At 46.2% G+C, this 15,837-nt stretch overlaps 1 protein-coding gene across 2 annotated transcripts in view; it reads left to right on the top strand.

The window, feature by feature from the left end:
- Window positions 1-15,837, top strand: part of MTAP (methylthioadenosine phosphorylase) — a 53,517-nt gene that overhangs the window by 10,371 nt on the left and 27,309 nt on the right. Inside the window, exons 1-4 of one of the 2 annotated variants that reach the window (XM_058672122.1) lie at window positions 3,631-3,714; window positions 4,407-4,493; window positions 5,794-5,852; window positions 10,223-10,390. In XM_058672122.1, coding sequence (XP_058528105.1) covers window positions 3,646-3,714; window positions 4,407-4,493; window positions 5,794-5,852; window positions 10,223-10,390 — 383 coding nt within the window. In that variant the 5' untranslated portion in view covers window positions 3,631-3,645. Of the gene's footprint in view, window positions 1-3,630; window positions 3,715-4,406; window positions 4,494-5,793; window positions 5,853-10,222; window positions 10,391-15,837 lie in introns of those variants that run through there. The other variant, XM_004581074.3, reaches the window with a different exon arrangement.

Genomic DNA, 15,837 nt, shown 5'->3' with positions numbered 1-15,837 from the left:
TCACACGCAACCGGGTTCTGCCTGTGTCTTTCCCTGATTTTCCCAGCTCCTTTGAGAACGCCAGGTACCGTGGAGTGAGTGGGCCTCTTCCAGCCCTTCAGCCTTTAGCTTCGCTTCCCTATGTACAACCCTGGCTCCAAAGGCAGCTGCATCCCGAGACTCCAATTTAGGAATTTAGGGGGAACATAGTCTAGCCCCTGACCTCGGTTTTCAAGGGAGGCTTACCCAAGAGAGGTGTCTTGGCAAAGTCAGAGCCGTTGGTCGTCCTTGTGGACCACGTGGCAGGTTTTAACCAGGCCTCCCATTTCGAGACCTGTGGCCATTTGCTTCCTCTGTAGCCAAGCAAGGCCTGGGGAAATGTCTGGGCCAAGCTGGCCCCCAGGGGCTGGTGCTGTCTGCTGGGCTTGGCAGACTTGCTGGGGACAGACAGAGCTGCACTGAGGGGCTCGGGTCAGGGAGCATGTGCGCTGTGGTTCTGGCTCTGACCTCATCACAAGCTGGAAGTGCTTAGAGGGCAGCAGGTGCTACCCTGAGCGGCTTGGGCTTGGGCTCTCAGTGTTGGGAGAGCATGGCTTCCTGGAGGCAGGCTCAATGTGCTGCTGAGTGGCTCCTGAGCTGAGGTGGGGTTGGTAAAGTCTCCGGGAGCCAGGTACCAGAAGGAGATCTGGGGTGGGGTTCGTGTATACACTTTCAGCCTTGCAAGAGGAAGCCATGGCCAGAGAAATCACTGTCCCAGAGAAGAAAGCAAACCTTCCACTCCTTTTTTGTGGAGGTTGGCTTGGTGGTCTGTCTACGGGAAAAAGTGGAATGACCACTGGCTGTTAAGATGTGGCAATGGCTTTGACCTACCGGTAGGTCCATTTCCAGAACTTTTGGAGGGCTGATGCTGTGGCGTAGCACGTGAAGACGATGCCTGCAATGTTTTCATCTCATGTTGGAGCACCAGTTAAAAAGTCCAGGCTGCTTCACTTCTGGTTCAGTTCCCTGCTGATGCGCTCGGGAGACCCAAGTGGAGCTCTTGGCTCCTGGCTTCAGCCTGGCCTGACCCGTGGCCGTGACTGACCTTGGGGGAGAGAAGGGGAGATCTGTCACTCTGTGTCTTCCCTTCCTTGCTTTCCTTCTGCCTTTCAAATAAGAATTCTCTCCTGTGCAATGAAAAAATCGTGACCGAGCAAGAAGGCTACCATGGGCCACCTGAGCCACCAGCAGCATCCTTACCTGGGTGGTGTGTGAGCCTGGACTGTGGGCTGGGAGCCTGGCAAGGTCTCATGGTTGTTGAGCCGACATGAGGTTAAAAGCGATGTCTTTCTCCCCTGTGAGATGGTTCACTCAGATATTCTGGTTTGCTTTGTGACTCTGGTCTAGAACTTTGACCTCTCTGAACATCAATTTCCTGTAATATGGAGAGAATGAAACTATCGGGTTTGATGTCATGAGGGACTCTGGGAGATATGAGTACATTGGTGGTAAGCCGCGAACACCTGAGACCCTATCCCAGCCTTGCTCCTTCTGATTTGGTCTTGGACACGTTGCCTAATGTCTGCGCTTCTCTTTCGCTATTTGTAAAATGGATATTAACCACTGGGCCTGACTTCTAGGGTGGTTGTATTGGTTGAATCAGGTAAAGTCACCACAGCGGTGAACATGCAGCCTGTCCTTTAAAACCCCCTCCCTTGGGTGCTTCATCCCGGTTGTACTTTGCTGTTTCGCCAGCAGGTGGCGACATTGGCCACATCTTGCCACTGCAGGCCTCCATCTTAGAGGTCCCGGTTCCTAGGATGGCAATACTTAATTGCTTTGTTTCCCTTGCAAGGTGTGAGTTGCAGTAATCAACTAGAGGCAGCTGGAGGACCAGATGGGCTGGGCCTGAGTAGTTCTCTTGTCTTGCTTTCATGCTGGGTGCTACACTGTGTGTGCTGAGGGCCAGGATGGTGGCTACCTGGTTCAGGGTCATCTTACCCCAGCTTAGGGCTGCTGCGGGTGAACTCAGGGATTGCATTTCAGCAGGATGCCTGGTTAGCCTGGATGAACTACTGCTGCCAAGCTGCACTGGTTCATCCATGGAAATAGCTGTTTCAAAGCAAAGATTTGCTTTGAGGTCACTTGGAAAAAAGCATATGGGAAATGGAATTAAGATGTGGGCTGTGTGGCAGAGAGCATGGCACAGCATTGAAGCAATGCATCCCTTATAAGAGTGCTTGAATCGAGTCCTGCGTCTTGTTCTGATCCACCTCCCGGCTAATATGCCCTCTGAGAGGCAGCTGTGGGGGCTCAAAGTAATTGGGACCCTGCCACCCACTTGGAGACTTGGATGGAGACCCTGGCTGCCGCCCGGCCCTGCCCTGACACCTGCAGCCTGTTGGGGAATGAAGCAGCTGGAGGAAGACCTCTGCGCCTCTCTTTCCTCTGTTTGAATAAATCGAATTGGTGCAAAAGAAATGCTAAAATCTGCAAACAGGGGGTCTTAAATGAGTTCATGGAGGACACCCATTATCAAAAAAGTTGTAATGGATTTCTAATACTTTTTTGCGTGTGTTTTTCCATGAACTTTTGAAGTACCTTTGTTTGAGTCTGAGGCCCAGGTCATGTCCTGGGGGATAAGCTGAGGGCCGATTCAGGAGCCTCAAGACTTCCTCTGGCCCAGCGTGAGGACAAGGTCCACAGTCGCTGGCAGCCTCTAAGACATGTGTAAGCGAAGCAAAAAAACCCGAAAATTTTGAAAATGTGGGTTGAACTGGATGAGTGCGTGTGTTGACTGAGTGAACACATCTGTTTGATTTGGAAAGTAACACTAGTTAGTCTTCACCTGTTGACAGCCTATGTGGCTTGCTGTGATTTCAACAGTGCACCACAAGGTGGCACTAATGGTAAGGATTGGATGTGTTACACGTTGAGAAACAGGGCCACACTTCAGGAAACCGGCAGATGTCTTTAGTGACCACTAAGTTGATCTTATTTGTTATTTTGTTAATATTTTTCAATATTATTAAAAACTGGCGGCCACAGTGGCAACCATTGTCCCACATACTGATACAAAGCAATGTATAACTAATAGCAAATAAATTATTTGATGTTATCTGACTCAAATGTTCAGTTCACTCTTAACCTCTGACATTTCCCTCAAGAAGCAAATGGATTTTCTGGAAAGTTTACTCAGGGGACAATAGATTTCCAGTGTTGCAATGAAAAAAAATGTGCTAGGGTCTCTTTCCATTTGGCTTCCAGTACCACATGGTGTCTGTGGCCGGAGGTTGACTAATCCATGCCTTCCTCCTTTCGGAAGGGAGCTTTCCTGGGGACTTTAGCTCCTTACTGTTTAGTTTCAGCAGCTGAACGGGGATGTATCTTTGTCATTACTTTTGTTTGATCTCTTAGTCATCGAACTGGATTAACCCTTAGAGGGTGGTGGTGGAATTCTTAACATTGTGTGAGGGTTTTCAAGGTAACCTCCAAACAACACAGTCTGTGCTTGAACTTGAAATACATTTGGAACCACTTTTAATTGGGGAGCTATTCACGAAGCTGGCGTTTCGTGCCAGCATCTTCCGCCTGCGTTCTTGCCCGGCCCCTTGGCTGTGCTGCAGGCGCCGTAGGAGAGGGAAGCTCTGGCCTGGTCAGGCAGAGCCATGGGGAGAAGCCGGAGCCATGGGGAGAAGCCAGAGCCATGGGGAGAAGCCAGAGCCATGGGGAGAAGCCGCAGTGGAGACACCTGATGTGTTTTGTTACCAGTCTTCTGAATGCTCTTCTGTTCATTTGACAGGGAAAGTACAATTAGTAAATGCTTTTATGCAACCACATGCGCCTCCCTTTAGGTTTTCTTACTAACATAAGCTCAGTCAAATACCTTTCTGTGATTATTCACCAACAGAAATAAATGTGATAAAGTTCAAACAATGACCTGCATTTTCGTTACTTCTGGAATATTGATGTACTTCACATGATCGTGGAACTTGAGAAAAAATCATTTTCAAGGATTTATTTATTTCCATGAAAGTCAAAGTTACAGAGAGAGATCTGTCTGGTGGATCAATTGCCAGATAGCCACAGTGCTCCCAGCTGGGCTGGTCCAGCGCCAGGAGCCAGGCTGTTTATCCGGGTCTGCCTTGCGGGTGCAGGGGCCCAGACACTTGGGCCACCCGCTGCTGCTTTCCTGGGCACAGCAGTAGGGAGCTGGGTGGGAAACGGAGCAGCCAGAATTCGATCGCTAGCATTAGCCCCGGGTTTGTTTTTGCTTACTTGTGTATGTATCTCTTGGTTTTCATTATTTTCTTTTAAGATTTTTAAAAAGCAATTAGGGCTTAGCAGGAATGAACACACCTTGCTTAAAATAACGATATATATGTATACATTTTTCCTGATGAAAAGTGACTGTTTTTCTGCCCCCCCCTTTTTTTTTTCTCCCTTAGATTGGAATAATTGGTGGGACGGGCCTGGATGATCCGGAAATTTTAGAAGGAAGAACTGAAAAATATGTGGATACTCCATTTGGCAAGGTCAGGTCGCGCTTAGGGGAGCCATGTTAACTTCTCCACTTCTGGATGACTTCATTTTTCAGATTAAAAAGAAAAAAACAAGAATCCTCTTGTCTTAGATGCCCAGGGCTGGCTACTCCAGGCAGAATGGGTGGGGCAGAGCTGGGAATCCTGGCCTGGGCTATGCCACACAGAAGGTATTGGTGAGAAAGCCTGATTTCACTGTGTGAGAACAGGGCTTGTGATTGTGTAATTGTATGTGTTGTCAAAACCCAAGTCATTTTCGACGTAGCGATTGGACTTTGCAAATGTGCACATGCATTCAAATCAGCTTCTTATTTGAGGCTCGGAGGTCACACCACACTGATGACTCATGGGACGAGGTGACAGCAACATCTGTGAGGGAGCCCTGTTCCTAAGGAGGATTGCCATGGAGACGCAGATGACGCGATGTTGGCGGAGTGCTTGCTTGAGTGCACTGGAAGAGACGCCCACATCGCTTTGTGGAGAGGCCCCTGGGTTCCCAGCCAGGCTGGGGTGTGGACATCCGCTCTCTCCTGATTCTGTGTGGTGACTTGCCAACATTGGAGTCGTTCTCACCTTCCTGTGACCATCTCTGCATCCAGCGGCCCAACCAGACCCTCCTCTTCAGCCAACTTCTTGGACGGGCCTCCTGCTGTTCATGAGCTCTGCTTTGTTAACCCCATGGGTCCTGAGGACCTTTCCCTCTGTCACCTCAGGTCATTCCTTGGCTGTCTTAGAAGACATGGCCAACTCAAGTAGAGTCCCAGTGCCGAGTTCTTAGTGCCAGGGCAGCAGTCTCTCTTTCTCACACTGGTTGGTGAACCTGCCACAATTTTTGACCACTCCACCGTGAGTCGCCTGGACACTTGAAACAAATTGATTTTGCTAAATGGCACTGGGCAGACACTCTAACTTGTGTGCAAGGCCTTGGTTCTCTGTGCCTGTGAGGAGCTCTGGAAATGGTAAATGATGTTGCACAAACCCAACTACCGATCTTGAAGCTGGAGCAGCAGGCTGTAGTTCCCATGATTCCTGCTGTGATCCAGAAGTTCAGCAGGCAAATTGTTTACATCTTTTTTCTTTTATTATTCCATGATATGGTTCCATAGGCTGTGGGATTTCCCTTCCCCCCTTCCCAAGCCCCCAGTTTCCCCCCCCAGCCATTGATTTCCCCCATATCATTCCAGGAGTGCTTCACAGTCAGTCCTAAGTCCATCATTCTGTTATTTAAGTGTGTCCTGACATTTCTGGCATGGACAATGCCTGTTGAGTTATAACTGTTTTTCATTTCCTGCAGCCATCAGATGCCTTGATTTTGGGGAAGATAAAAAATGTTGATTGCGTCCTCCTTGCCAGGTGAGGTATTTTAAGCTGCTCGAATGTCACTAATGAAGGGGGATGTGAATTTTGACTCTAGAAAGAGCGGGGACGTGGCCGTGTGTTCATCGCTGTTAGCGGAGTCGGAGCCTTTAGTCACCTCTGTGTATGCGTTTGCTCTGGGAATACACTGCTCATTCTGGAAGTCACAGATCTACACATGTGAACGTGTTGACTAAAACTGGAACTAGTTTCAGTTGCCGCTGTAAGAAGAAATGTCTGCTTTCATCGCTTTTTCCTTCTGTTCTATCAAGATGAAAGCAATGAGTGTTGTATTCATGACCTATTGGGTCGTCGAAGTATTGGGTGGGTCCCCAGTAGGTTTGTTGCCCCTGAAGTGGGTGACTTGGGGGTTCCATATCCTCACTGTCTTGACAAGGCTAGCGTTATCTCATGTTACAGATGTGATGTCATTTTTGATCACAGAGGTAAAAATTAGTGAAACTACACATGTTAGTTTTCTGTACCCCAGTTGAGCAACTTGAAAGAGTGTGTACCTCCACATCTGTGAAGCAGGAGACTGGCACAGCTTAGCGGGGTCCTCTGCAGGGGCCACACAAGGTGCATTCAGGGCAGGGTCCCATCTGGAATCGAGGGCCTCGTTCTTGCTTTGTGTGCTTGTTGGCTACCTCCGCTTCCTTGAGGCGGTAGGATTGAGGACCTCAGCGCCTGGAGGCAGTCTGTCCCATGGCCATTCAGAGTGCCTGCCAGTGGGGTGCAGCCCACTCAGGCCAGCTGAGTTCTAAGGGTTAGAAGCAAGTCGCAGGGCCACCCCGCCTCAGGAGAGAGATTGTACAGGCCATGAAGACAGGCACTGTGTGGTGCTGGGTCTGCCACTCCGGTGTTCTGCAAGATAAAAGTATCTGCTCAAACTACAGTGGAACTGGAGGTTAGCTTTGGCCCGTTACCTGGGAGGAGGGCCGGCAGCCTGCCTCTCTCAGCCTCTGGTCGTTCCTGGGGAATAAGCCAGCTTTTTGCAGATGGTGAGAGGAGGCCCACGGCAGTGTGGGGCCCTGCGACAAGAGTTTTTGATTTCCGGAGTTGAAATGGGTTTGACCCTCTAATGCAGTGGTTTTTAGTGGCTTCTGACCTGCAGGTTTCTTTAGGAAATGTAATTATTGGCATTTTGTAGCTGAGCCTCAGAAGTGCTTCCCCTTCGCAGGTGCTCATGGACTTCCCCAGCCCTGGACAGGGGGCGGAATCGGGCTAAGCGTTTGTCTGCAGTTGAGATGTTTCTAACAATCCTGGTTGGGGCCTCAGAGGAGACACTGGAGTTTCTTTATGTAAGCATGGGATGATTGAAAACCCTAGAGAGTGAGATTTAAAGAACCACTTTACAGGATAAAGAAAGATTGGGCTCCAAGAGTGAAGTGATTTTGGTAAGGGGACATAACTGCTGGTATATGATCAGACTGGGCCTTGAAGTCAAGGCAGTGTTACTGTATTAAGTCCCGACTCTTAATTTGGCATCTGAATGTATTTACTTCTAGTCCTTTTTTTCCCCTAGAGATATGCCTAAGTATTAAGTGTATGTGAATATGCAAACATGTTCTTATGTTTGTTATCATGTTATATACAAGTTATAGTGTTGTCAGAATTAAGCAGCACCAAATACTCTCACATTGATTGTTTTTCTAAGCAACTGACAAAAGACCCAGTACCCATAACCTTACTTAAAATGAGAATAGCTATTTTCGTGTTCTTACCACAAGAAAACAAGTGTATGAGGAACTGGGAGCCAGGGGACCAAGCTTTTATTCATCATGATACAAGGTGTGCTTTTTATATTTCTGCATTACCACATATAAAGCGTTTGCCTGTGAACCCTGCTTTTCTGTGGTCGCATAATCCATGTGTTACCGTAGTTTTCCAAGCAACCCAGAGTAATTTTAGTTCTCCATGAAAGGCCACCTGTGTAGATGTCCTGTTACACATGGGACTTTTTCAAAACTAATTTTAGAAATTGGGTTCCCTTTCCTGGCTGTTTACCAACATTCCTTCAGGGGGTCTGTGCGTGCTTCCATGGTTCCATTGCTGAAAGAATTTTAAGCAAACACAGTCCTTTGTCCAGCAGATGAGCTGCTCACATGGCAGGTGCGCCTGTGGGAGGAGCCAACGAGGCAGACACAAGGTGCCCTCCTCCGGGCTGGCTCTGGTGAGGAAGGCGAGCACCACAGGACGATGCACTGTTGACGATCCTGAGTGGGGCTGGAAGAAAGCTCAGAGAGCAGGGACGTGAGCCCCATGCCCTGGTCTTGGAAGGTTCCATCCCTGGGGAGATTCCCTGGGAGTGTGGATGAGCAGCCAGAGCTGAATTAGGAGAGGGAGTGAAGGGACAGCCAGCGTTGTCCTGGTGGGCTGTGTTTGGGCTTTACAGGAAGTCATGGCTGGGTGTGCATTTGCTCAGGGGGCCCTGGCAGGGACACAGAGGCGGTGGAATACCAGGTTTCCACGGGAGTTTCTTTCCTCGAAGTTCTGGAGGCCTGAGTCCGAGATGAAGGTGCTGGAAGGATTGTTTCTCCTGAGGACTGTGCAGAAAGATCCCTTCCAAGCTCAAATCCTCCACCTGAGTGCAGTCATCTTCTCCCTGTATTCTTTATTTATTTATTTACTTGTTTTTTTACAATCTTTACATAGTTAATTATGGCACAAAGGTTCAACGGCTACAGGAAAGTGGGTATGACATTATTTCCACATTTTTTTTTCCTATATCTGGGGTAAATTGGAAGGTAAAGGGAGAAGTCCCACACAGTCTCCCATGCATCCCAGGTCCCTGATGTGGGGCACGCCCCGAGGGTCTTGCTCAGGTGGTTTTGATAGTTCAACAGGTATGAATTGCTGCCAGTCTCGCCACTCCAAGCATGATGAGGTCGCTGAGGAATCCACTGATTGACATAGTCCATCTTAGAGTCTCCGTTTGCCCAGTTTTTGACTGCCAGCATATGGCTGGAGGAGTTCTCCCTGTATTTTCACATCCTCTTCCCTCAGTGCATGTCTGGGTCCAAATTTCTTCCTATGACACCTGTGCTATTGGGACGAAATCCACCCCAATGACCTCACTGTACTCAGCTGAATCTGAAAACACCCTGGATTGGAATCTGTCCACCTTCCGGGATATGGAGGGGTCAGACCCTCAAGGTCAGAATTTTGATTGTGCCCAGTTCAGCCCAGTAAGGGGTCCATGGCTTAAGGTGATCCTTTATAGGGCAAAACCTGATCATGTCACCTTAAACAACTGGGAATTCTGAGATTTTAAAAGTTCTGAATAACTTATTTGGGTGACAGCACAGAAAGGAATGGAGAAATGCAACTGGGAACTTAAGCTTGTGTTATTTCTGTCTTCCTTGGTGCTCCCAGTTCCCAGGAAATTGTATACTTAGAGCAGATGCCTCCCTCTGGAGAGTTTGTGTCCATTAGGGTAGGCAGGGGATTTGCCTTCCTAGAGCATCAATTCTGAAATATTACACTTGGTAGAAAAATTAATGTAAGGGGCCCGATGTGGTAACCTCGCAGCTTAAGTCCTTGCCTTGCCTGCCTCGGGATCCCATATGGGCAAGTTCTAATCCTGGCAGCCCCACTTCCTATCCAGCTCCCTGCTTGTGGCCTGGGAAAGCAGTAGAAGGTGACCCAAAGTCTTGGGACCCTGCACCCACATGGGGGACTCGGAGGAGGCTCCAGGCTCTTGGCTTCGAATCACTTCAGCTCTGGCTGTTGAGGCCGCTTGGGGAGTGGTAAATCAATGGATGGAAGATCTTCCTCTCTGTCTCTTCTGCTCTCTGTGTATCTGACTTTCCAATAGAAATAGAATCTTTTTAAAAAATAAAAATTAATAATAAATGTAAGGCATAGAAAGATGGGCCTGGATTATTTTTCTGAAAGATTTGTTTTTATTTGAAAGGCAGATTTATAAAGAAAAGGAGAAACAGAGAGAGATCATCCATCCACTGGTTCACTCCCCCCCCCCCCCCCACAAGTGGCTGCCAAAGCTGGAGCTGAGTTAATCCAAAGCCAGGAGCCAAGAGCTTCTTACGGGTCTCCCATGTAGGTACAGGGCCCCAAAGATTTGAGCCATCCTCTGCTGCTTTTCCAGTCCATAAGCAGGGAGCTGGATGGAAAATGGAGCAGCTGGGACGGGAACCAGTGCCCATAAAGGATACCAGCACTTGAAGGTGGAGGATTAGCCTGTTGACCTACGGCACTGGGCACAGGCCTGGATAAATAGTTGGTGGTTACAGTTGCCAGGGTGTGACCTAGTGGTTTCTCACTCCTCCTCTGCCAACAAAAGCATCTTGGTGGGAAGAGCTAGAAAATACTTTTGTAAATGAATTTCTTTCCCTTTTCTCCCTTAGGCACGGGAGGCAGCACACCATCATGCCTTCCAAAGTCAACTACCAGGCGAACATCTGGGCCTTGAAGGAGGAGGGCTGCACGCACGTCCTGGTGACCACAGCCTGTGGCTCCCTGCGGGAAGAGATTCAGCCCGGTGACATCGTCATCATCGACCAGTTCATCGACAGGTGAGCAGCTGTGGCAGGGCTTTCCGTCCTCGCGGTCATTCCCAGCTCCAGGGGATGACACGTGGAAACTGGAGGAAATGAAGGGGTCGGCAGGGCCACCAGCCTGCTGCAGGTTTTGTACTGCGGGAGTTTGTTTGATTTTGTTCAATTGACAAATAATAGTCGTACATGTGGGTTAAGTGGTATTCTCTATGCATCGAATCCTGATTCATCACCTCACAGCCTTAGCATGGTTGGTGATGAGAACGCTTGATTGTTACTTTCCTATTAACCTCAAATGCCAAGGTGTATAGTACATAACTAGACACCAGAAGCCCCTGTCTTGTTATTTTGTCTCCTTTGATAGATCTGTGACCTCCCCAGGTCTGAGATGACTGGCATTTTCGTGCCTACTTCTGTACGTTTGTTTCAGAGTACACAGATAAATGAGATCGTGCAGTATTTGCCTCGTGTCTGGTTTATCTTACTTCATATATGTCCTCCAAGTTCATCTATGCTGTCTCCAGTGAAAGAATTTTCTTGTGTGACTGAGTAGTATTGCACTGTGTACTCAGCCCCTTATCCGTTCATCCGCGCATGGAGACTTGATTGGATCCCGTGTCTGGCCTGTTGTGGTCACTGCTGCAATGGACTTGAGACTGCACATCTTTAGCATACTTACTTCTGTTCCACTGGATAGATACTTGCAGTGTTAGAGCTAGATAATATGATAATTCTATTTTTTATGAACTAACAGTATTCAATGTCTCCATCCTTGTTCTCTTTTTTTATCTTTTTAATACTTTTACATTTCTCTGCTAATTAGTGATGTTGAGCTTTTTTTTTTTCCACATCTATTGGCTATTTGTAGGTCTCTTGAGAAATGTCTGTTATGGTTCATTGCCCAATTTTTAATTGGGTTGTTTTCTTGTAGTTGAGTTGTGTGCATTCCTTATACAGTTTAGATGTTAAACCCTTAACAGATGTACAGTTTGGAAATATTTTCTGCTAGTTTGTAGCTTGTTTCTTCATACTGTACAAGTTTTAAATACATAACAATGGAAAAATAATCAAGAACTCTTGTATGCCCGATCCCTAGCTTCAACATTTATCAACTTACAATTTGTAGCTTTAAAGAATTCTTTTTAAAAAGACATGGTAATAATTCCTTAGTATTAGATGCAGATGGCCTATATTGTACTTTCATTTTCCCTGTTTCTTGCAGACTTAGTTATGTCACACTTGAGGTATGTAAGCAAAGGTGTAGGGAAGGTTCACACATTTTTGCAAGCTTGTAATATATATGAAAATAACAATATAAAGAGACAACCTACAGACTAGGAGAAAATATTTGCAAACTGCACATCTGTTAAAGGATTAATATCTAAAATATAGAAGGAATTCCAGCGCAATCTGCCCTCCTTTTGTTTTTGTGCAGCGTAGCATCTTCCTGTATCCTGGCTTCTACTGATTGCATCCTTAGCTATCCCAGTGTCTTCCCATATCTCTCAGGCTTGCTGGGAACTGGCAGTCAGCTTTGGGGGCTTGCTGGGAACTGGCAGTCAGCTTTGGGGGCTTGCTGGGAACTGGCAGTCAGCTTTGGGGGCTTGCTGGGAACTGGCAGTCAGCTTTGGGGGCTTGCTGGGAACTGGCAGTCAGCTTTGGGGGCTTGCTGGGAACTGAGCTTGAATTCCTTGTGACAATCCTCCTTTTGCATCACACCAAGAAGCACTTCCTTCCCGTCCGGTTGTTTCATCACAGCACTAAGCTCAACTGGCTATTGCAGGTACAAAAAGTGTTTTGGCACTTGGCTGCACAAGGAATATATATGTCCCTTCCCGCAAAAATCAAATGATGGACTGTCAAGTTCCTGGGCATTTATGGTACTTAGAAGTAGTTGAAGAAATTAAAATGGTGGTCTGTTTGGACCACCCCTTTGCCCCGTTCCTGCTAGAAATAATCACTTCCTAGGGAATTTGTGACGAAGTTGGAACCTCTAGGTCTGGAGGAGAGAAGTGCCACAGGCAGGCCATTTGGCTGCTGTCACAGCACTCATCCTGTCCCCCTGTCACCTGAGGGCCTCCTGTTCCTCCCACCAGGAGGCCATCACGCCTCCTCTTGCTGTAGGAGAGAGTCAGCTGTGTTATGCCTCTCAAGGATATGTTGGACCGTTTGCTGGCTGACCCTGTGAGGTCAAACCGTGTGAAACTGCCCATTGTGTAGATCACTCCCAAGTATCGGCATTTTCATCTGGTTCATCCTAATAAGCAATGAAAGAACTAAAATCATCACGTGACTTGCACCCTGCCTTTCATCCCCAGACTTTTTTTTATACCTGACATTAACTATTATCTGTCTTTTCCTCTGGAATAGGAGTTATGGGAGAGTTCATTGGCACTTTCTCCCCAACACACACACAGTAATGTGTCAAAAACACACAGTACTCATTGAACCCTTCGATGTAGTCAATGGAAGGGTTAGGCTAGAGTTTACGGTGAAGAGATATTGTGTTGAAATCGTTGTGGTTGTCCAAGTCCATGTGTTTGTAGGTGATGGCTTAAGAAACCTGATCACCTCGTAGAGCAGTATATAAGACTCCATGCTCAGAATCACCCAGGTTTATGAAACACTGGAAAGAAAAGTCTCCCTCGGCTATGGAGCCTGGGATCTTTTTCTTATTTATTGTGGCTGATCCGTACATTGTGGCCTTTTCTATAACTTTTTCTCCAGGGTAATGAACAGATACTTCACACACCACCCCTTTGAAAACGCCTAGTGGGCCGGAAATGCTAAAACTTAAAACTCAAAAGAGAACAAGTGTTGCCATGGGATCTGGTTTCGTTCTGACTTGGCACCTCCTAACCATGTACTCTGTTTTGTTTTTGTTTCGTTTTTTTGTTTTTTTTTTTTTTCTTTAAGTTTTAGAAGTTCATTTTGTGGTCTAGCTAAATGTTGTTTTTCTTGTTTTTGTTTGTTTTGTTTTCTTAATTTTTTTTTTAAGATTTTGTTTTTTATTGGAAAGGCGGATATACAGAGAGGAGGAGAGACAGAGAGGAAGATCTTCCATCCGATGGTTCACTCTCAAAGTGACCGCAACGGTTGGAGCTGAGCCAATCCAGAGTCAGGAGCCAGGAGGTCTTTCGGGTCTCCCACGCGGGTGCAGGGTGCAGGGTGCCAAAGATTAGGGCTATCCTCAACTGCCTTCCCTGGCCACAAGCAGGGAGCTGGATGGGAAGCAGGGCCACCGGGATTAGAACCAGCGCCTATATGGGATCCCAGTGTGTGCAAGGCGAGGACTTTAACCACTAAGCTCTCAAGGGGCGCTTTTTTTTTTTTTTTTTAAGATTTATTTATTGTTATTGGAAAGTCAGATATACAGAGAGGAGGGAGAGACAGAGAGGAAGATCTTCCATCCGACGATTCACTCCCAAAGTGACCACAACGTCCGATGCTATGCCGATCCTAAGTCAGGAGCCAGGAACTTCTTCCAGGTCTCCCACACGGGTGCAGACTCCCAAGGCTTTGGGCCGTCCTCAACTGCTTACCCAGGCCACAAGCAGGGAGCTGGATGGGAAGCTGGGCCTCTGGGATTAGAACCGGTGCCCATATGGGATCCCGTCGCGTTGAAGATGAGGACTTTAGCCGCTAGGCTACGCCGCCGAGCCCACGGGGCCCTTTTTAAAGGATTTTTTTTATTATTATTTTATTTTTGATGATGTTCACATAATTGACCAGAGTGAGAAGGGTCAAGGATCAGGGGATAGTGGGTGAGACCATTGTTTGCACATTTTCTTTTTCTTCTTCCTGTATTTAGGGGAGGAGGAATACAAGAGAAGAAACCACAACCAGCTTCCCAACCACCACATTACCTGGGGGATGGGAAACTGTCACCTGATGTCATCCCAGGGTCCCCGTTGTGGAACATTTTCTGAGGGTTCTGCTCATGTGTTTGTTTGTTTGTTTTATTTTTTTTTATATATATTATCATTTTATGATACAGTTCCATAAGCTCTGGGATTTCCCATACTCCCTCCCCAATTCCTCTCCCTCCCACTGATCATTCATAAACAGTCATAAGTCCATTGCTGCAGGTATGGACAATGGTAGAGTTTCATTGGGAGTCCATCTTAGTCTGGAAGTAGAGATGCATACTGCATTGTATCCTCACATCTGGATATGACAGTCTCCATTACACAGTTACTGTACATCCCCTTAAATGAAAAGCCACAATACAAAATCAACAACAGAAAGAAAAATAGAAATTTATAATGTCATCCAGTTAAATAACATGCTACTGAATGACTAATGTGTCCCTGAAGAAATGAAAAAGAAAACCAAGAACCTTCTTGAAGAAAATGATGCTACTGTATGACCTATGTGTCAATGACTAATTTAATATGAGAACAAAACAGTTTTGAAGAAATTACAAACAAAAACATCAAAATCCGTGATTTAGTTTCTGCTGATCTTTGTTGGTGAGATATGTCTCCCATAGGTAAGAAATAGATGGGTTTTGTTTATTTAATTCCAGTCTACTAATCTAGGATATTAGATGAGTTCAAGCCATTTTATTTTTGGGGTTAATATAAATAGGTGGTAATTTAATCCTGCCATTTTAGCAATGGTTTGTTAATTGATTTATTCTTCTATTGTCATTATACACACATTTGCCTTTGTTCTTCACATTTGCCTTTGGTTTTGATGGGCACTATTCCTCTTCTCTGTCAAGAGAATATCTTTGAGTATCCTTTGCAGGGAAGGTTTAGAAGAGGCATATTCTTTTAACTTTTCTATACTGTGGAAGAATTTTTTATTTCATTTTCAAAGGCAAAAGAAAGTTTTACTGGATATGTTATCCTGGGCTAACAATTTCTTGCTTTTAAAATCTGGACTGTGTCACTCCATTCTCCTCTGGCCTGTAGGGTTTGCTGTGAGGTCAGCTGTGATTCTAATACCCTTTCCTCTATATGTCAGTTGATTTTTTTTTTCATGTGCACATTTAAGGATCTTTCTTATGTTTGATTGAAGAGAGCTTGATGATCATGTGTCTTGGTGAAGATCGCTTTTGATCAAGCCTGTTAGGAGTTCTGTGCCCCTCCTGGATGTTGATTCTCAATTCTTTCTCTAGATTAGGGACATTTTTCCCTTACTATTTTATTGGATACATTTTTAAACCCAGCTTCTGTTTCTGCACCTTTTGGAACTCCCATCACTCCTACATTTGGCCTTTTATTAATGACTCTTAATTCTTGAATACTTTTTTAGCATGACCCAGCTCTACTTCCAGCTTTTTGATTAATTTTCCATTGTGGAAAGAAATATCTTCAGTTTCTAAGATTCTTTCTTCTGCCTCATTCATTCTGTTATGGAGACTTTCCACTGAATTTTAAATTTTCCCTCTTGCGTCCTTCATTTCCAATAATCCTGCTTGATTTTGTTTCAGTGTTACTATTTCCTGTGTGACATAC

This window comes from Ochotona princeps, chromosome 14, assembly GCF_030435755.1.
Source record: "Ochotona princeps isolate mOchPri1 chromosome 14, mOchPri1.hap1, whole genome shotgun sequence".
In the NCBI taxonomy this organism is placed as follows: Eukaryota; Metazoa; Chordata; class Mammalia; order Lagomorpha; family Ochotonidae; genus Ochotona; species Ochotona princeps.
The sequence above is the reverse complement of the archived record's forward strand: the minus strand, read 5'-3'. Positions and strand labels throughout refer to the sequence as shown.